Below are 21,476 nucleotides of genomic sequence, written 5' to 3' on the forward strand. Positions count from 1 at the left end.
TGTTCTCTACATCTGTGTCTCAACTTCTGCCCTGCAAACCGGTTCATCTGTACCATTTTTCTAGGTTCCACATACATGCGTTAATATGTGATATTTGTTTTTCTCTTTCTGACTTACTTCACTCTGTATGACGGTCTCTAGGTCCATCCACGTCTCGACAAAGGGCCCACTTTCGTTCCTTTTTATGGCTGAGTAATATTCCATTGTATATATGTACCACAACTTCTTTATCCATTCGTCTGTCGACGGGCATTTAGGTTGCTTCCATGACCTGGCTATTGTAAATAGTGCTGCAATGAACATTGGGGTGCATGTGTCTTTTTGAATTATGGTTTTCTCTGGGTATACGCCCAGTAGTGGGATTGCTGGATCATATGGTAATTCTATTTTTCGTTTTTTAAGGAACCTCCATACTGTTCTCCATAGTGGCTGTATCAATTTACATTCCCACCAACAGTGCAAGAGGGTTCCCTTTTCTCCACATCTCCAGCATTTGTTGTTTGTAGATTTTCTGATGATGCCCATTCTAATGGTGTGAGGTGATATCTCATTGTAGTTTCAATTTGCATTTCTCTAATAATTAGTGATGTTGAGCAGCTATTCATATACCTCTTTGCCATCTGTATGTCTTCTTTGGAGAAATGTCTATTTAGGTCTTCTGCCCATTTTTGGATTGGGGTGTTTGTTTTTTAAATATTGAGCTGCATGAGCTGTTTATATATCTTGGAGATTAATCCTTTGTCCGTTGATTCGTTTGCAAATATTTTCTCCCATTCTGAGAGTTGTCTTTTTGCCTTGTTTATGGTTTCCTTTGCTGTGCAAAAGCTTTTAAGTTTCATTAGGTCTCATTTGTTTATTTTTGTTTTTATTTCCATTACTCTAGGAGGTGGATCAAAAAGATCTTGCTGTGATTTATGTCAAAGAGTGTTCTTCCTATGTTTTCCTCTAAGAGTTTTATAGTGTCCGGTCTTACATTTAGGTCCTTAATCCATTCTGAGTTTATTTTTGTGTATGGTGTTAGGGAGTGTTCTAATTTCATTCTTTTACATGTAATTGTCCAGTTTTCCCAGCACCACTTATTGAAGAGACTGTCTTTTCTCCATTGTATATCCTTTCCTCCTTTGTCATAGATTAGTTGACCATAGGTGTGTGGGTTTATCTCTGGACTTTCTATCTTGTTCCATTGATCTATGTTTCTGTTTTTGTGCCAGTACCATATTGTCTTGATTACTGTAGCTTTGTAGTATAGTCTGAAGTCAGGGGGTCTGATTCCTCCAGCTCCGTTTTTTTCCCTCAAGACTGCTTTGGCTATTCAGGGTCTTTTGAGTCTCCATATAAATTTTAAGATTTTTTGTTCTAGTTCTGTGAAAAATGCCAGTGATCGTTTGATAGGGATTGCATTGAATCTGTAGATTGCTTTGAGTAGTATAGTCATTTTCACAATATTGATTCTTCCAGTCCAAGAACATGGTATATCTCTCCATCTGTTGGTATCATCTTTAATTTCTTTCATCAGTGTCTTATAGTTTTCTGCATACAGGTCTTTTGTCTCCCTAGGTAGGTTTATTCCTAGGTATTTTATTCTTCTTGTTGCAATGGTAAATGGGAGTGTTTCCTTAATTTCTCTTTCATATTTTTCATCATTAGTGTATAGGAATGCAAGAGATTTCTGTGCATTAATTTTGTATCCTGCAACTTTACCAAATTCATTGATTAGCTGTAGTAGTTTTCTGGTGGCATCTTTACGATTCTCTGTGTATAGTATCATATCATCTACAAACAGTGACAGTTTTACTTTTTCTTTTCCAATTTGTATTCCTTTTATTTCTTTTTCTTCTCTGATTGCCATGGCTAGGGCTTCCAAAAACTTTGTTGAATAATAGTGGTGAGAGTGGACATCCTTGTCTTGTTCCTGATCTTAGAGGAAGTGGTTTCAGTTTTTCACCATTGAGAATGATGTTTGCTGTGGGTTTGTTGTATATGGCCTTTATTATGTTGAGGTAGGTTCCCTCTATGTCCACTTTCTGGGGAGTTTTTATCATAAATGGGTGTTGAATTTTGTCAAAAGCTTTTTCTGCATCTATTGAGATGATCATATGGTTTTTATTCTTCAATTTGTTAATATGGTGTATCACACTGATTGATTTGCATATATTGAAGAATCCTTGCATCCCTGGGATAAATCCCACTTGATCATGGTGTATGATCCTTCTAATGTGTTGTTGGATTCTGTTTGCTAGTATTTTGTTGAGGATTTTTGCATCTATATTCATCAGTGATATTGGTCTGTGATTTTCTTTTTTTGTAGTATCTTTGTCTGGTTTTGGTATCAGGGTGATGGTGGCCTCAGATAATGAGTTTGGGAGTGTTCCTTCCTCTGCAAGTTTTTGGAAGAGTTTGAGAAAGGTGGGTGTTAGCTCTTCTCTAAATGTTTGATAGAATTCACCTGTGAAGCCATCTGGTCCTGGACTTTGGTTTGTTGGAAGATTTTTAATCACAGTTTCAATTTCATTACTTGTGATTGGTCTGTTCATATTTTCTGTTTCTTCCTGGTTCAGTCTTGGAAGGTTATACCTTTCTAAGAATTTGTCCATTTCTTCCAGGTTGTCCATTTTATTGGCATAGAGTTGCTTGTAGTAGTCTCTTAGGGTGCTGTGTATTTCTGCGGTGTCTGTTGTAACTTCTCCTTTTTCATTTCTAGTTTTATTGATTTGAGTCCTCTCCCTGTTTTTCTTGATGAGTCTGGCTAATGGTTTATCAATTTTGTTTATCTTCTCAAAGAATCAGCTTTTAGTTTTATTGATCTTTGCTATTTTCTTTGTTTCTATTTCATTTATTTCTGCTGTGATCTTTATAATTTCTTTCCTTCTGCTAACTTTGGGTTTTGTTTTTTCTTCTTTCTCTAGTTCTTTAGGTGTAAGGTTAGATTGTTTATTTGAGATTTTTCTTGTTTCTGAGGTAGGCTTGTATAGCTATAAACTTCCCTCTTAGAACTGCTTTTGCTGCATCCCATAGTTTTGGATTGTCGTGTTTTCATTGTCATTTGTCTCTAGGTATTTTTTGATTTCCTCTTTGATTTCTTCAGTGATCTCTTGGTTATTTAGTAACGTATCGTTTAGCCTCCATGTGTTTGTGTTTTTTACCTTTTTTTTCCCTGTAATTCATTTCTAATCTCATAGCGTTGTGGTCAGAAAAGATGCTTGATATGATTTCAGTTTTCTTAAATTTACTGAGCCTTGATTTGTGACCCAAGATGTGATCTATCCTGGAGAATGTTCTGTGCGCACTTGAGAAGAAAGTGTAACCTGCTGTTTTGGGATGGAATGTCCTATAAATATCAATTAAATCTATCTGGTCTATTCTGTCATTTAAAGCTTCTGTTACCTTATTTATTTTCATTTTGGATGATCTGTCCATTGGTGTAAGTGAGGTGTTAAATTCCCCCACTATTATTGTGTTACTGTTGATTTCCTCTTTTATAGCTGTTAGCAGTTGCCTTATGTATTGAGGTGCTCCTATGCTGGGTGCATATATATTTATAATTGTTATATCTTCTTCTTGGATTGATTCCTTGGTCATTATATAGTGTCCTTCCTTGTCTCTTGTAACATTCTTTATTTTAAAGTCTATTTTATCTGATATGAGTATTGCTACTCCAGCTTTCTTTAGATTTCCATTTGCATGGAATATCTTTTTCCATCCCCTCACTTTCAGTCTGTATGTGTCCCTAGGTCTGAAGTGGGTCTCTTTTAGACAGAATATATATGGGTCTTGTTTTTGTATCCATTCAGTAAGCCTGTGTCTTTTGGTTGGAGCATTTAATCCTTTCACGTTTAAGGTAATTATCGATATGTATGTTCCTATGACCATTTTCTTAATTGTTTTGGGGTTTTTTTTGTAGGTCCTTTTCTTCTCTTGTGTTTCCAACTTAGAGAAGTTCCTTTAGCATTTGTTGTAGAGCTGGTTTGGTGGTGCTGAATTCTCTTAGCTTTTGCTTGTCTGTAAAGCTTTTGATTTCTCCATCAAATCTGAATGAGATCCTTGCCGGGTAGAGTAATCTTGGTTGTAGGTTCTTCCCTTTCATCACTTTAAGTATATCATGCCACTGCCTTCTGGCTTGTAGAGTTTCTGCTGAGAAATCAGCTGTTAACCTTATGGGAGTTCCCTTGTATATTATTTGTCTTTTTTCCCTTGCTGCTTTCAATAAATTTTCTTCGTCTTTAATTTTTGCCAATTTGATTACTCTGTGTCTCGGCGTGTTTCTCCTTGGGTTTATCCTCTATGGGACTCTCTGCGCTTCCTGGACTTGGGTGGATATTTCCTTCCCCATGTTAGGGAAGTTTTCGACTATAATTTATTGAAATATTTTCTCTGGTCCTTTCTCTCTCTCTTCTCCTTCTGGGACCCCTATAATGCGAATGTTGTTGCATTTAATGTTGTCCCAGAGGTCTCTTAGGCTGTCTTCATTTCTTTTCATTCTTTTTTCTTTATTCTGTTCCACAGTAGTGAATTCCACCATTCTGTCTTCCAGGTCACTTATCCATTCTTCTGCCTCAGTTATTCTATTGATTCCTTCTAGTGTAGTTTTCATTTCAGTTATTGTATTGTTCATCTTTGTTTGTTTGTTCTTTAATTCTTCTAGGTCTTTGTTAAACATTTCTTGCATCTTCTCGATCTTTGCCTCCATTCTTTTTCTGAGGTCCTGGATCATCTTCACTATCATTATTCTGAATTCTTTTTCTGGAAGGTTGCCTATCTCCACTTCATTTAGTTGTTTTTCTGGGGTTTTATCTTGTTCCTTTTTTATCTTGTTTCATTTCATTTCACTGGAATTTCTTGTTGAATCAAACAGCATGATGATAGAAATGAATTTTAGTTTAAGGTTAAGAGTTTTTTCAGACATAATAACACATGTAATCATAATACATTAATTAAATGGTTAGATAAAACTGAGTGGAGAATTGGAAACTTTCTGAATTGAGTAAAGCAGATTAGATGGTGTGAGCCTGTGCATTATTTCAAAACCAGAAGACAGTAGTAGTCTTTGGGTATTAGCAGCCTTGGTCAGATTACCAGTGATCCTTGATGGTGTTTGAATTATGAGAGTGGTAACAACTTGTTGGTATGATTTGACCTCCTGTCACTGAATCTATTCTGAGAAATTAATAGATTAGTAATAGTAGTAGTAGTAGACATTAACAAAGTCTGTCTTAATTTAAGACAGACTGTTTTTTTTAAACCTTATTTGTTAATCTTAGCATTTAGCGACTCAAACAGGGTAGAATAATGTCATTCACCTGTCTTCTAAGGGAAACTGTGCTGAGTTGACTTCAGGTTATTGTACAAACACAGTTGTGTGTGTCAAAGGCCAGGGCTTTAAATATCTTTATACAGTGAGCTTTAATTTTAATGATATGCAAATGTAATTTTTATTTTACTATGTACTAGAGGTTTAAGTGAACCTGATCATAAGGGAAAGACTCAGATTTCTCAGTTTCATGGCTGCCACCTTCTCCCCATCTCACTTTAATAGTTTGAAATGAAGTTTTAGAATAGTTTTAGTAAAAAGACAACTTGTTTTTTTTTTTCTTTCAGATAAACTAAAGATTGTTCATCAAGCACATAAATCAAAGGTATGTTTCATATGTACAGTATCTGGCACACACATAGCAAGTAATCAATTTTGGTTGATTTAGTGAATAAATGAATGAACACATGTATTTCTAAAATATTTTCCATTATAATAGAATTTTTAATTTTGTAGCTACCCTTTCTATAGCCTTACTTTTCCATTAAAGGAAAAAAAAAAACCTCTAAGTCATATTCCTGTTAGTAGATCCTTTAAAAAAAAAAGTGTTAATTTAAAAAAAACGTTATATATCAAGCAAATGTGTAACATAAAATAAGCATAAAACTTGGTAAAATAAATTCAGGTTACATATAAAGGAAGTCAAGTATTATCTGTCAGTCCAATTTCTTTGATTTTCTTAATTCTGTACCAGAAGAAGAGACCCAAAAGCAGATGAAAATACTGTGTTTTTTTTCTGATTTGACTGTTCTGGTGTGTAAGAGAAGGCCCCGGACTGTGGCTCTTGGGAACAGACCTATTAGTTCCACAGAAGACATAGCCTTCCCCAAAGAGGACTGATTAGTTATTTGTTTATAGTATATTTCCATTTCTGTTTTCTTACTTTTTTAGAGCGATGTTTTTATGTTTTCTTCTCATACAGATAGACCAGAGTGATCTTTTTTCTTGAATCTCAGTGACCTTGTGTAGACTTCTCATTAAAGTAACCTTCTCTATTATACAGACTACTCAAGGACAAGGGACTGTATCTTATTCTTCATATCTCCAATACCTAGCACAATGCCTCATTCGTAGGAGTGTTTCCATAACAATTTTTGAAGGAAGTATTTTATGAATTCATTTAATTTCATTCTCTTCTCCAGTCATAGATGCCCTCCATAAACTCAATCAGCTTTTAAATAAACGTATAACAAAAGATCATAAAGAAGATGGCCTGAGGGTATGTCTGTTGACTATGAATTAGTAACTCAAAAACATTTTTTTTCTGATGGCTTAAAACAACACACATTTATTCTCTTATAGTTCTGGAGGTCAGAAATCTGAAATCAGTTTCCCTGGGTAAAATCAAGCTGGGTCTTTCCAGTAACTTTATTTTTTTATACCAAGGATTATATATATAAATTTGACAGTATCCATTGTCAAACACTTTAAAATTTAGTGCTTGTGTGTGTCTGGGACTGTGGTGTAGAATCTGTACTTTGTATCGATGCTAGAATTGTATCTGTCCACATTCTCCATCCACTTTCTCTTCTCCAAGGCGGAACCTTTTACAACCTTGTCCCTAAAACGTGGAGAGTAGGAAGCTTGGTCTGATTGTAGAAGGGAAATATATAAAATGAAGTCACAGTGAAACAGTATGCTCTTTGAAAAGGTTGTCATTCTCCATTCAGTGTTGCATTTTTACATCATTGAGCTCATGTTTCCTAAAAGGAATAATAACTAAATTATTCCTTTATCCTTAATGAAGACCTAGTTCATAATATTCAAATAATCAGTATTATTACATTTTTTAAAAATCAGGAAGTTTTCCTGCTATAGGTGGAGATATCTTAGAATTGTTTCTTATATTTAAAACATATGTTCCATCTTGGCATGTTAGAGTTGAAAAATTAGGGCCTATTTTTTAGTTGAACAATGTATTTACTTAAAGAAAGAGTCCCAGAACAAATTAAGTCACTTAGAATGTTTCAGGAATCTGGCTTTATAAACTTTCATCTAAACCATAATGATTCTAGTTAAGTACAGACTATATACCCCAGAGATGGTTCTTCAAATTTCCTCTTTAACTTTTGTAAGGAAGGAGCCAATATATTTTCACAGATATGGTTTTAAGACTTAAAAGTTTTACCCACATGTCCTCATTTGTGCCTTTTCCAACTACCAGACATTTTTGTCATTTTTCATGTGCATTCTACTCCTCATTTGCAGGGCCTATAAGCATCCCTGGCCCAGACTGTCAGTTTTCCAACCCATCTGTAATTTTAATCTCCTTCCTTAGCCAAAGGGAGAGACTTCCAAATAACTCCTGTATCTTAATGAACTTGTTCACGAAAGGCATTTTCCCCATTTCCCGAATTTTCTAGGTCCAAAGACTTTCTTAATTACAATTACCAGGTATACACAGAAATTTCTTGCCATCACAATAAAAAGGTGACTAGATACCTTCCCACCAGGAGCCTCCTGTTTGGATGATGAGTTCAGTGTTTATTGAATGAATCAATAATTACAAATAATTACCATAATATGATTTATTTTTTATCAAGAAAATGTATTTGTGTGTCTGTGTGTGTATTTTGATTATAATCAGTAGGCTACTTGTAAAGTCATAATTCCTATCAAAAAGATTTGAAAGAAAAACCATAATTTCTATCTTTTATTTTGTGAGTTTGGAAACCAGATAGCTATCCTTGTTCAAAGTTTATGAAAGGAAGAAGTCACACTCTTGAATAAACTTTGTAAGAAATATACAAGATCTTTAAGAAGAAGACTTTAAAATGCCAGTGAGGGTATTCAGTTGTCCAAACTCATTGAGCTGAACTCCTCTTAAGATCTATGCATTTTCTTTATGTGAAATTCTACCTCAATTTAACAAAAAAGTAAAGCATGTAAAGAGGGATACAAGATGAGACTTAAGTGCAAGTATTAGGATATTTGGATGGGAAGATGCAACAGCATGAAGATGTCAGTTCTCTCATAGTTAATTTACAAATTTAATGCCACCCAAATAAAATTCTACAGTTGTGTGTATATATGTATTTGTATATATATGTGTGTGTGTGTATGTGTGTGTGTATATGTGTGTGTGTGTATATATATATATGAGCTAAAGAAACTGATTATAAAACTAACATGCAAAAAATAAATAATGAAGAATAGTCAGAAAAAAGAAGAGAAATGAAAGTGACTAACCCTGGCACATGTTAAGACATATTATAAAACTATACTAGTTAAAACGGTGTGGTACTGTCACATGAACTGTTAGTTCAATGGCACAGAATTAGAAGCCCCAAAATAGACCTAATTATATATAGGAATTTAATATATATTAAATATTGCATTTCAAATTTATGGAGAAAATATGGAGGACTCAGTAAATGTTATTGGAACAGCTAGGTAGACATCTAGAAAACAGTTAAATTGAATCCATATCCTTTTCTTATGCCAAAATAAATACACATTGGGTTAATGACATAAATCTAAGATGAAACCCATAGGTGAGGGTAGAAATGAAATAGATTAACATGAGTGGATAATTTGTTCAGGCTGCATGATGGGTACAGGAGGGTTCATTGTACTATTCTGTATACATTGTATGTTTGAAATTCTCTATGATTAAAAGTTTAAAAGATGAAATTAATTAAAATATTTGAAGTAAACATGGAATCTTAAAAGTAATCTTAGACTGAAGGTCAAATATGATAGGAAAATAAAAGATTGATACATTTTACTTTATTCATTAATTTATTCAACAGACATTCAGCACCTTCTTTTTAAAAAAAACACTATAAGAAAAATGAAGGAACAACTGAAAAACTGAGAGAAAATTTTCTAACTTATATTACAGAAAAGGCCTAATTTTACAATTCCATTGAAAAAATTATCCTACAAGTTTATTAAAAAATAGAAAATATTCAAATCTTTACTTAAAATAAATACAAATTATACTTAATTTATATCTGCTGGATTGGCAGAGATCAAAAGATTTTGGTAATACACTGTGTTGGTGAGGGTGTGGGAAACAGGAACTCTCAGTGATGGGTAGCATTGGTATAAATGGGTACTGCTTCTTTGGAGAGTAATTTGGCGATATCTGTCAAAATAAAAATTGCCCTTACTTTCTGACTCAATAGTTCTACTTCTAGGAATTTATCTTACAGATAAAACTTATGCAAAATAATATATGTACAAGGATATTTGTTGCAGGATTGTGTATGGTAGGAAGAGATAGGAAACAACCTGAATGTCCATCAGTAGGGACAGAGAGGGAGAGTTAATACTTTCATTGGAATATGCTGCAACCTTGATAAATTATGAGGCAGCTCTTACACTGATTTTGAATGACTTTAAGATATTTTAAGAGAAAAAAGTAAGGTGTTAGAACACAGCGTATAATATGCCATTATTTGTGTGAAAAAGTTTACATGCACATCTCCACCTGCATGTACACATACAGGGACAGTCTCTGGAAGGATACATAAGAATTAGTACAAATTCTCTGGAGAAGAACTAGTTGGATGGGGTTGGGAGGAGACTACTTCTCACTCTCTGCATATGTACTTGGAGAATTTTGTATTGTGAGTATGTATTACCTATTCTAAAATGATTTTTTTAGGCCTTCCCTGGTGGTCCAGTGGCTAAGACTCCGCGCTCCCAATGCAGGGGGCCCGGGTTCGATCCCTGGTCAGGGAACTAGATCCCACATGCTGCAACTAAAGACCCCGCAGCCTGCAACGAAGATCCCGCATGCAGCATGGAGTGTCGTGTGTGCTGCAACTAAGACCTGGTGCAGCCAAATAAATAAATATTAAATTAATTAATTAGTTAATTAATTAATGATTTCTTTAGTGAAGTTTTTTTTTCCCCCCTTTTAATCTGTGTGCTTTGGAGTGTAAGCCCCTGTGCTCTCTAGTGAGTGAAGCTTTGGAGCATGGCTTCTGGGTCAGCTCTTTTGGCTGCTGAGAGGCCTTATTGTTGAGCCTCCCTCTCAGCCATATTCTAGAAAGAGAATCCGTCGCTAAACGGCTGCGTTCTGGTTGACAGGTGGTGCTGTGTGCCCAACTAGTGCTCACTACTAGGTGCCGTTTAGGGGCAGATATCAATCCTCCTGTATTTATGATGTTCAACTAAATTTGTGAATAGCATTGGAGAGCAATCTCATCTACTCCCACCCCAAATCACACAGAGAAATGTTAGTTAACATGACATGGGACCAAGTGTTTGTTAGCAAGGTGTTTAGATATGTGGACTTTCAGCAGAGGCAAATTTGCTTCTCTCAGAAGTCAGACTGTTTTTGTTTTTGCAAAAACAGAAATATAGATCAATGGAACAGGATAGAAAGCCCAGAGATAAACCCATGCACCTATGGTCAACTAATCTATGACAAAGGAGGCAAGGATATACAATGGAGAAAAGACGGCCTCTTCAATAAGTGGTGCTGGGAAAACTGGACAATTACATGTAAAAGAATGAAATTAGAACACTCCCTAACACCATACACAAAAATAAACTCAGAATGGATTAAGGACCTAAATGTAAGACCGGACACTATAAAACTCTTAGAGGAAAACATAGGAAGAACACTCTTTGACATAAATCACAGCAAGATCTTTTTTGATCCACCTCCTAGAGTAATGGAAATAAAAACAAAAATAAATGGGACCTAATGAAACTTCAAAGCTTTTGCAAAGCAAACTACAAACAAGACGAAAAGACAACCCTCAGAATGGGAAAAAATATTTGCAAACGAATCAACAGACAAAGGATTAATCTCCAAAATATATAAACAGCTCATGCAGCTCAATATTAAAAAAACAAACAACCCAATCAAATAATGGGCAGAAGACCTAAGTAGACATTTCTCCAAAGAGGACGTACAGATGGCCAAGAAGCACATGAAACGCTGCCCAACATCATTAATTATTAGAGAAATGCAAATCAAAACTACAATGAGGTATCACCTCACACACCAGTCAGAATGGCATCTACAAACAACAAATGCTGGAGAGGATGTGGAGAAAAGGGAACCCTCTTGCACTGTTGGTAGGAATGTAAATTGATACAGCCACTATGGAGAACAGTATGGAGGTTCCTTAAAAAACGAAAAATAGAGCTACCATATGATCCAGCAATCCCACTACTGGGCGTATACCCAGAGAAAACCATAATTCAAAAAGACACATGCACCCCAATGTTCATTGCAGCACTATTTACAATAGCCAGGTCATGGAAACAACCTAAATGCCCATCGACAGACGAATGGATAAAGAAGTTGTGGTACATATATACAATGGAATATTACTCAGCCATAAAAAGGAATGAAATTGAGTCATTTGTAGAGACGTGGATGGATCTAGAGACTGTCATACAGAGTGAAGTAAGTCAGAAAGAGAAAAACAAATATCGCATATTAACGCATATATGTGGAACCTAGAAAAATGGTACAGGTGAACCGGTTTGCAGGGCAGAAATTGAGACACAGATGTAGAGAACAAACGTATGGACATCAAGCAGGGAAAGCCGCGGGGGGCGGTGGTGGTGTGATGAATTGGGAGATTGGGATTGACATGTATACACTGATGTGTATAAAATGGATGACTAATAAGAGCCTGCTGTATAAAAAAATAAATAAAATAAAATTCAAAAGAAAAAAAAAAAAAGACTGGCCAAAGCTGGAACCTCAGCCCCCTGGCTGACTAGCCACATACTCTGGGCCTATATCTTAACCTCTCTGATTCCTCCTGGACTGTTGTGAGGATGTGATGATGACGATAATAACAGAACAGGGACAGCCAACGGTACTCCCTGTGTGGCTGACACTGTCCTGAGGGTTTTATGTGCTTCATCTCCTTTCATCCTCTCCACAGGGTAGTGAGAAGATGCATCCCTCCCCCTACTTTTTTTGTTTTTTAACAGATGAGCACATAAGAGCACCTCTAAGAGAGGTTTGTTTGTTGAGACCTCTAAGAGGTGGTTGTTGAGACCACGCAGCTGGATGTTGGTGGAACCTGAACTTGAACCCAGCTCCAGCTCCAAAGCTCAGTGCTTTATGTAGTGTGTGCATGTAGTAGGTACTCACTGTGTATCTGTTCACTTCTCTCCCTACAATGATGGGAGCAGAATGTAAATTATTGCTGTGACCCAGAGTAACAATTCAGTTGTCTTTGAGGAATCTTACCAAGTATGAAGCACATATAAGTACTGGTAAAATGCAGATTTTCTTTCCTTCTAGACAAATGAACTTGTGTTGAGTTTGGAAGATGATGACAGACTCCTGTTAAAAGAAGACAGCACCCTGACAGCAGCTGGAATCGGTGAGGAAGAGTGTGTGTGTCATGTAGAGTTGGAGGGGGCGCTGGCTTTCCTGGCCTGTATGGTGACACCTGCTGATTGTATTTGGATAACATAATGCAATGTAAATGGTACCCTTGGTGCTCTTTACACTACCTTATAATTATTCAGAGGAGGAGGACGAGAATGATGTACATTCAGATCATTTGACTCAGGGAAGTAGATATCTGCTCTCCAAACATTCAGAATGCAAATAGTTCTTTCCAGAAGGTGTGCTCAGAATTCTGCGGAGGGCGATTCTAAGTGATTGACAGGTTATTACTCACTTAATAACCTACTTACTCATATCAGCATCATTTGAACAGATAGTTTAAGAGAATAGGGCCTGGTAGAACTCATGTGGAATAATGAAGTGAGATGTTGTTTGTATAACATGCAGCGTAGTTTCTGATAGTCACCCAGATCACTCTGGGCCGACCAAGTCATGGAATTTCAAACAGGAGCCTAGTGTGTACAGTTGAAAAATTGCCTGATTTAGCCTTTCAGTTTGGAATATGCATGTAGTCTTAGTTTAAAGAAGTGCTGTGTGACATGTTTTATGACCATTAGAGGTCACTATAATTCTACTTACGTGTACACTTACAGATGATGTGGCAGGTGGACGAAGTTTGTGAGAGAGATGTGAGCAGTTGAAGGCATTATGCCTCGGACATGCCTTTGTGGTCCGTGACTCTAATGAAACAGCACAAATCATACTTACTTTCTAGCTTTTTTATATGCACTGGCTAAGGAGCACTCTAAGGGTCACGAAGTCCATGTTAGGAAGCCTTAAATTTTTTTGACAGGTGTTTTATTGAGTTATTTTAGTCACATCTGTCAGGAATTCATTTTTAAATGACACACGTGGCTAAAGTGGGTTCCTGGCATATCTTCCAATTTAAATATGATTTTAAATACCATGTTGTATAACCTCAGACTTGTTTACTGTGTTTAAGTCTACACTGTTGGCTAGATTCAGTGTCTTTCCTTATTGTGAATACATAAGATTGATTGGAAAAACTTATTATTTGGAAAAACAATTTTCAATTTGGCATTTATTTCTTCAATTGCTATTATATTATTATAGCAGGTGGCACTTAACAACTGCTTGTTGTTAAGCATAAAGCTATAATTAGTATAATAGACTGGTATTGATATAGGAATTGACAGATAGCTCCATGGAAAAGACTGGAAAATCCCAAAACCAACTAAAAGAAATTTCACAATATAACAAAATTCTGACATCTCAGATAAGTGGGGAAAAGAATGAATTAGCCAGAAAATGTTGGGCCCATTGCGAAAACATTTGGGAAAATCAAATTTAAATTCTTAGTCTTCATTCCAAAATAAATTCTCTATAGGTTAAATGTGATAATGTAAAAAAATTTTCTTAAATGTAGGTCAGTAATTTCATAATGCTGGGGAGAAGGGCATGCCCTTAGAAAGGGCATGCCTTTGAAGCCAGAAGCCATAAAGCCGGGAGAAATGATAGATTTGACCACATAGAGTTAAACGAGAAGCAATAACTGTGAAAAAATATTTGCAGCATATATGACAAAGAAAAAGTTATTAGCCTGACTTTATAAAGAGGTCTTATAATTAATATAAAAAGGAGAAATAAATTCTACTGAGAGAAGAAATAGCTAACATAAAAAATAGTTCAGCCTTATTAGAAATGAGAGAAATGCACATGAAAATAGATACTATTTTATGTAGTTTTCTACTCTAGTGGTTAAGAATTAGAGGCTGGAGTCAGAGTGCTTGGGTTCACAGCTTGACTCTGCCACTTACTGTCTGGGTGACCTTCAACAAGCAGTGATTATAAGACTAGCAGACGTGAAGAACGGTGGTAGTATCTGAGGGAGTGTTAGGAAATGAATGTTCTCTCGTACTATTGTTCGGAAGCTGTATTACCTCTAACTTTCTGTAGGTCAGTTTGACCAATAAGACTTTCTCAAACTTAATTTTCTGTCATATCTATTACCAAGCCAACAGAAGTGCTTCCTCAACTCTGTGACTCCCCCCAGGTTGTGATATGCCTTCTGAGGTGTTATCTCTCACCTCCTCTGTTTGGGATTCATTGATGTAGAGCTTTATTTACTGAATGGAAATAGACTATATTGTGTGATACCATTATTATTTTAAAATGTATGTGTTTACATGTCTGTATATGTATATGGAGAAAAGATCATATGCTAAAATTATAGAAATGGTTTCTCTGGGTGGTGGCATTGCCAGTAATTAATCTTTTTCCCTTTATTCTCCACATTATCTAATTGTTCTTGTATTGATAATTTAAACTTTTTTCTACTATTTACATGTATTACTTGTAAAGTAAGGACCCAATTTTAAGGAATAAACTCCTAAATTTGGAGAAAATTGGTTTGAATGAAGGCTCCACATTTTGCTTGCTTTGTGACCTGGAAGCCATTTAGCCTCTCTGAACTTCTACTTTGATTTCTGTAAAACAAAACGGAAACAATTAAACCTATTTCCGATGGTTGTCATGGGTTGAGTAAAAGAATGTATATGAAAGCATCCAGAGCAATGCACGTAAAGGCCCTCAAAAATACTTAGTTTATTTGGAAGCCATTTTGGAGAAAGCAATTGGCAAATGTTTTGAATTTGTTAAAACATCAAGTTGTTGGTTTAATTGTTATTAATTTCAGACTTAAGTAACGAACCACCTATAAAGGTGTAAATCAAATCCCTCTTTTTGTCATTCTTGTTTTAAGGCCATAGATCTTAGATCAGCATCAGATCCTTTTTGTGGGTTCTCCACTGGTTTCAGGGTGGTACTTCAAACTGCTCTCCTCCCGTGGCAAGCCTGCAGCCCTGCCTGAGGGTGACTTTGGTCCCTGTGGGGAGTGATCCCCTCTCCTGCATGTTCCCCTTTGTTGCCTAGAGCAGTGCAAAAAATTCTAAGTGCAAGTAGATTGTAAAAGTGATACTTGAAGTGTGTGATTTTTCTAGGGAATTTTCCCTCCCTCGGTGGCGTGCCTGGTTAGGGTTTTAAGAGGTTTAAGAGAAAAATTCTAAGTCATCACTCTCTCCCTTTTTACCACTTGATCTTGCTGTAGAGCTGTCACTCTGCTAGCATAGCCAATTGCCATGGGAATAATGCCAATGTAACAAATGTATCATTAGGACTTTTCTGTAAAAAACCATGAAAGGAAAAGAAAGACTGTGAAGGGGGAAATTAGGGGAACAAACTGGTTTGAAGATTTCTTTTCTCACTGAGAAATTCTCTGGCCTTTTATCTACATTGCAGATCCCAATTGTATATTCTGCCTACGCTTGATGTCAGGGGAAGTTTTTGGTTGTGGATTTAGTTCTAAAATACATAAATAAAAAGATTTGCTTTGTGGAAGGAAGAAGAAGGCCTTACCTAGAATTGTTATTTATAATTTAAAGATTTTCATCTTGTTGTTAACAATTGTGGTTTTATGGACTAATTCCCCTAAGTAATAAATTTGCGTGTTAAATATTTTTGGGGTTATATTTTATCTCTTTCATTTTGCTACATTCTACTGCTGCTATCTTTTGAATCTTCTCTGGTTTAGGAAAGAAACTGGGGTAGGGTAACTCTTCTAAAGTCAGTTACGTTTTATTGGAAATATTTTAAAACAAGATACAGGCGGCCAAACCATAAGTGCTCATCTGTGGGAAGAGTTCGCATCAAGCCAGATCTTGTAATAATTCCCAAACTCCCTTGTGGCTTGTTTTCATCTTGTGTGTCACTCCTGTTGTCTGCCCGCAACCAGAACCCAGCCTTTGTGCCTAGCACCTCTGGGTGATCTTGGATAAGCAGCTCATATGATAGGATTCCTTGGCTCCCACTTCTTTATCAGGATCATATTTGATTTGTGTTTCCTGAAGATTTGGGTCCCTTTCCCATTCTCTTTTGGGTAGTAATATCTTAGGGCATACGTGCTTTTCTCCTTTGACAGCGCGTTAAACTGGCTGTTCACGTTAACATCATAACAGCGATGGTCTGGTACTCGATTAAGTAGGTGGTGGGACCAGGGAATTTGAGATCCCAGAGCAAGGGGGTCAGAAGGAACCTCCCAGACATGTTTCTTCCCTTATTGCCCTCCCCTCGCCGTTGTGGAAATCACAGTGTCCAGTCTATCAAAGGTCAGATTCATTTTACTATTTGTTTTCTTCAAACTAGTTTGAAATCTTCTCTGCCAGCTTGAAAACAGATGCTCAAGCAGCTACGAAATAAAAGACACAGTAGTTTGGAACTATCTGTTGGATTGTTGACCTCCTTTGGTGAAAAGTTAAAAATATAACTCAGCAGAGAGCATGGTTTTCAATGATTTGTAGATTAGGATTTTGTGAAACTTGCAAGGATGGGGTATAGTGCTGGACCAGGGGAGAGGGTGAAACTTTGTCCTTTTGGTCTCAAATTGCTGCAGAAATCACACCTGGCCCTTCATGGTTTTTTTGTTTCTGTTTTTGTTTTTGCCAATAATATGCAGTTATTTTCACATTACAGCCCGCCCGATGATAGTCTGCCCTGATCATTAATTATCTGTACTGCAGTCAGGATGCACGTCTCAGTCTCTTTCCTCAGACGACGGTTGCTGTGCTGCGCACGACTTTGGTACTGACTAGTACAAGCCTAGGGACTTAGAAACTATACACTAAATCCTTGCTGGCAGGCGAGTTTATTGAAATAAGTTCGTTGAGGAGTTTAAGTACATTGCACTTAATTTTTCTTGAGATTTTACATTTAAAATGGGTTTTTCTTATATTTAAAAAATTTGAAGTCATTATTTTCCTGTTCAAGGTGTATATATGTGTATTTTATAATGGAAACTTTATAAAATTCTTAATTATTTATTTCGTATCCAACATGTGATGTCCTAGCTTGCGTTCATTTTATTAAACCTGAAAGTCAGTATTAAAATGAACCACAAATGTATTTGGAGAGTTCTTACTTGATTTCATTTGATAGTAAGACAAAGGGATGAGCTGGAGTGTATTTATTGGATTTGAGAATGCACATTCATTTCAGATTCACACGCCAAAGCACTGTGCACCTGAGTGCACTGCCGCCTGCAGCACATTTAATTTAAAATCAGGTGCCGTAGGGGACCGGCATGTGGTAGACTTCCCGAGGGTTCTTCTGGAGCCATTTTAAATAGAATTTGGGAAGCAGGAATTTAAGGGATAATGGTGGAAAGGGTGGTATGTAGAGGTCTTGAAAATCGTTATTTGTTTTCATTTTAATTGGCAAGTAAATTTGCAGTCTAAATACGTGAAATCATTCAGACATTTTCAACAGAGTTCTATAGATTTAAAAAAAACATTATATTCTATTTCTGTTTGAGGACCACATTACTAAAGTTTAAAATCCATTTTATGTCTTTCTTTTGAATGTTCAGAGCAACTAACTCTTAATTTGTGTGTTATTCTCCAATTTGTTAAGGGTGAGAAATTTTTTCAGCCTGGACCATTTGAGTTTAACCCATTTGTCAATCTAGTTCTCCTGAAAAAATTCATTCATCTGAAAATAGAATCTTTACCTAGATGATCTCATTTTGAGTCTGTATTATATGTATTATGTAGATAATGGATTGCTCTGTAAGTTAATTAGAAAGAAGAGAACCTATGTGTCAAAACAAAAATGCTTTGTCAGTTCTTTCTTTTTATCCGCTTAATTCTAAACCTCTTATTGGTGTCCTGAAGAGCCATACGATATATTAGTTTCTCAGAAGGGGTACAGAGATAAATGTCAACTGCGGTAAGTAAAATTGTAATTACAGTTAGTGTGTATTGAGCAAAGTGCTGTGTGGGCAAAGCATGATGTAAAGTTCTGTATGTAAATAGCACATCATGGATGAAACCTTGCATTGTGATTATTAAGAACAGGGGGCTTTTCTCATTCTCCATTAGGAGGAGGATATTAGAATCACTTGCAAATTATGTAGTCTACCTTTGGGCTTGCTTCTCTTCAAAAAAGGAAACCCCAGGAGCTTTTTATATGAAGGATAGATCTCAAAATATCTTCTCTTTGAATGTTGAATTTTTTGAAGCCCCTTGATTCCAAGTGTAGAGCTCTTAGCCGTTCTTTTAAATGCTATTTTCTTGTAAAATTTCACTGTACATTAACTTACTGTTTGCCCAGGGCGCATTTGTTTACAGCCCCTCTCATTGATTCCCAGCTTCTTTCTTCTGTGTCTCCCCATCCCCTACACCCTCCACGCACATCCAGGCTTATTGTGACAAGAGCTTGTAATCTGATTTTTATCAAGATTAATCTTCATCTAATCTTGAAGATACAGTAGGACTGGAATGAGGATCTGAGACTATGGGTGATCTTATTTTCCTCTTTCAGTATTTCTGTATGTTCTGTAAAGAACACGGTAATTTAGGTTTGAGAAACATTAAATTTGCTATTCTTAAAACCAGCAAAAAACATTTTTAATGAAATGTCATGCTAAGTTCTTTAATTTCATTTTTCTGTGATAAACTCTAATGATGAGATGAGAACTGTAAACTAGGAGACCTGTGCTAATCCTTGGCATCCTTCCTTATTATCCTATTTATTTGGCTTGAAGAATTTTACTTGTCAGTTTTAGGAGGATATGTTAATTGTGTGATCAGTATTCCTTACAAATAATCTTGTCTGTTTTCTTGTCAAGATTCTGAAGGCCCTTTTGCTCTTTCTGTAAAAGCTAAGCAGACTGTATTAACTTCTGGTTTAATTTAAAAAACAAATGTGGAACTTGTTGGCGTGACGCCTTAAAGAATCGCATGTTTAATAATTGGAAGGCTTTCCATCAGATTTGTCTCCAGTCTGAATTAATAATGTTGCTGACTTATTGTTTTAGAAGACAGAGTCCTTGACCTGTTAGGTTGAAAGAATTGTGACTGCTCTGAACCTTTGTGGGTCCTTTAGCTGTGCTATATCCCCTGTGAATAATTAGAGGTATTTGAAGGTATTGCGGTAGAAGCCAATTTGTGTCTTTCACTTTGCATATTGTTGAAGCCTCATGAATTAATCATAAGCAGGCAAAAAATTAACTTCTTCAGACATATTTTGATGGGTCATGAGGGAGAATGTAAAGTGATCTGTAAAATATTCTACTGATCCTCTAAGTATTAAATTATTATACCTACAGGCTAATTTCAGAGGGGAAAAAAAAAAGAGTTTTCCTCCTTCTTCAGGAACTGAGTAGCAAATTTGAAAAAAATAAAGGCTTATTATTTCTAGGACTGTTAAGAGGACTATAAATGAGCAATTTTATGATTTCCTGAAAACCAGATTGAAGTGTTAATTCTTATTTTTAATGTTTTTGGTTATTTTTGTTTTAAATCAGTTGAATTCTAGAGTCTTAAAACTACAACTTATACTTCTTGTTGATTTTGTGAAATGTGAAACCAAACAAGTAACTCATCTTTCTAACTTTAGGCAACTAAAGCACTGAATCAAAGAAATGGATTTCCATACTTGTTTAAAATCTAGTTTTACATTAGATTTTCTTTCCATTTTCTATTTTTCTTTTTTTTCAGCCAATGAAACTGAAATTGCATTCTTCTGTGAAGAGGACTATAAGGGCTACAAAGCTAATCCCCTTTCATCCTGGTGAGAACTTCACAGGGCTTCCTTTTTGCATACTTGTATTAAGCTCTTTATTCCACTAGTGAGTTTTTTAAATTGACAAATAAACTTAAAAAAATGAATCCCAAGCTCTGCCACTTGAGGTAAAATCTGTGGTGTATTCTCTCTTCTGCAGGTCTCATTTTTTTCTTTCTTGTTGTAAAATAATGTATTTATTTATGGGGAAAACCATTTGATTTTTTTAAGTGAAAGAAATAGTTATTCAAAAATCACCATGGAGTGTTGGTTCTTTAGTTATAATTTGTTTTTCTGAAATTAGAGGTCATTTTGGTGACTTGCATGTTGGATTCTTTAAAAAGATTATAAGACTTAAGGTCATTCTGTTTATTTTGTGTTTTCTCCGTAGTTTCTAATTAGACCCCTGTTACTATCTTTGGCTAGCAGGGATTGTAAGAGTCTCTTATGACCATGAATGCCATCTTTTCACTTACCATGTTACACACCACCACACATGAAATAGAATTGGGTATATTTTAGGGAGGTTTTCTTATGTCAGAGGGCTTTTCTTTCTTTTTGTATTAAGCCCACACAAATAACATTGCTGAAATGTGTTTTTCTGAGCTGTGTTTCCTGACTTCAGGGGCAGACTATAATAGAATCAAACTCATTTATTTGGAGAGAGAAGATAGCAGGATGATTGCACTTCTGGAAGAAAATTGTTCATTGAGAACAAGTCTAAGTCATGGATGATACATTCTTTCAAAATAACATAATGCTTTAATGACGGACTACCAGCACCCGAAGAGTAGTGAATTCAAGGGGGCCTTTCAGCCAGCATGCATCTAATCGGAACTCTGAGAGAGGTTAGTTGGCTCTAGAATTACTCCATGAAGCCTTAAAACTGCTAGGAGGGCAAATTGGTTTCATTGTGGTATAGGCTAATTTAAGAAAACCTATTCTGCTTAAAAAATCAAGCTTGAAAGTCTGGTTAACATAACCAGAAGATGCGTTGCTTTGTTTAAAGACAAAGCACTTGGAGTAAAGGAAGATAAAGGCAGAAGGTCTGTTGAGCTAGGCCTTATAAGTTATGCTGAGGAGTTGGAAACTTTATCTAGTAGGTAGTTGGGAGCCAGTGGAAAGATTTAAACAGATAAATTACATGATTAGATTTGTATTTTAGAACGTAAGCTTTGGCAGCAGTATCCAGATGGCAGAAAGACTAGAGGACAGTTGTCATAGACCAGAGGAAGATTGGAAGGACTCACCTAG

General features: G+C 35.9%; 2 protein-coding genes across 6 annotated transcripts in view; one reads left to right on the top strand and one right to left on the bottom strand.

Annotated features, from left to right (window-relative positions):
• C8H2orf76 (chromosome 8 C2orf76 homolog) overlaps nt 1-20,336 on the top strand; it is an 84,002-nt gene extending 63,666 nt beyond the window's left edge. For all 5 annotated transcript variants that reach the window (XM_007169263.2, XM_007169269.2, XM_007169267.2 and 2 more), the window contains exons 5-7: nt 5,596-5,633; nt 12,537-12,618; nt 20,159-20,336. In XM_007169263.2, the coding sequence (XP_007169325.1) occupies nt 5,596-5,633; nt 12,537-12,618; nt 20,159-20,235 (197 nt within the window). In that variant the 3' untranslated portion in view covers nt 20,236-20,336. The remainder of the gene's footprint in view (nt 1-5,595; nt 5,634-12,536; nt 12,619-20,158) is intronic.
• Nucleotides 9,298-21,476, bottom strand: part of STEAP3 (STEAP3 metalloreductase) — a 97,017-nt gene continuing 84,838 nt past the window's right edge. Inside the window, exon 6 of the mRNA XM_007169261.2 lies at nt 9,298-9,398. The gene's annotated coding sequence lies outside the window, so the exon portion shown is untranslated. The remainder of the gene's footprint in view (nt 9,399-21,476) is intronic.

The sequence above is a fragment of the Balaenoptera acutorostrata genome, chromosome 8, assembly GCF_949987535.1.
Source record: "Balaenoptera acutorostrata chromosome 8, mBalAcu1.1, whole genome shotgun sequence".
Classification (NCBI taxonomy): domain Eukaryota; kingdom Metazoa; phylum Chordata; class Mammalia; order Artiodactyla; family Balaenopteridae; genus Balaenoptera; species Balaenoptera acutorostrata.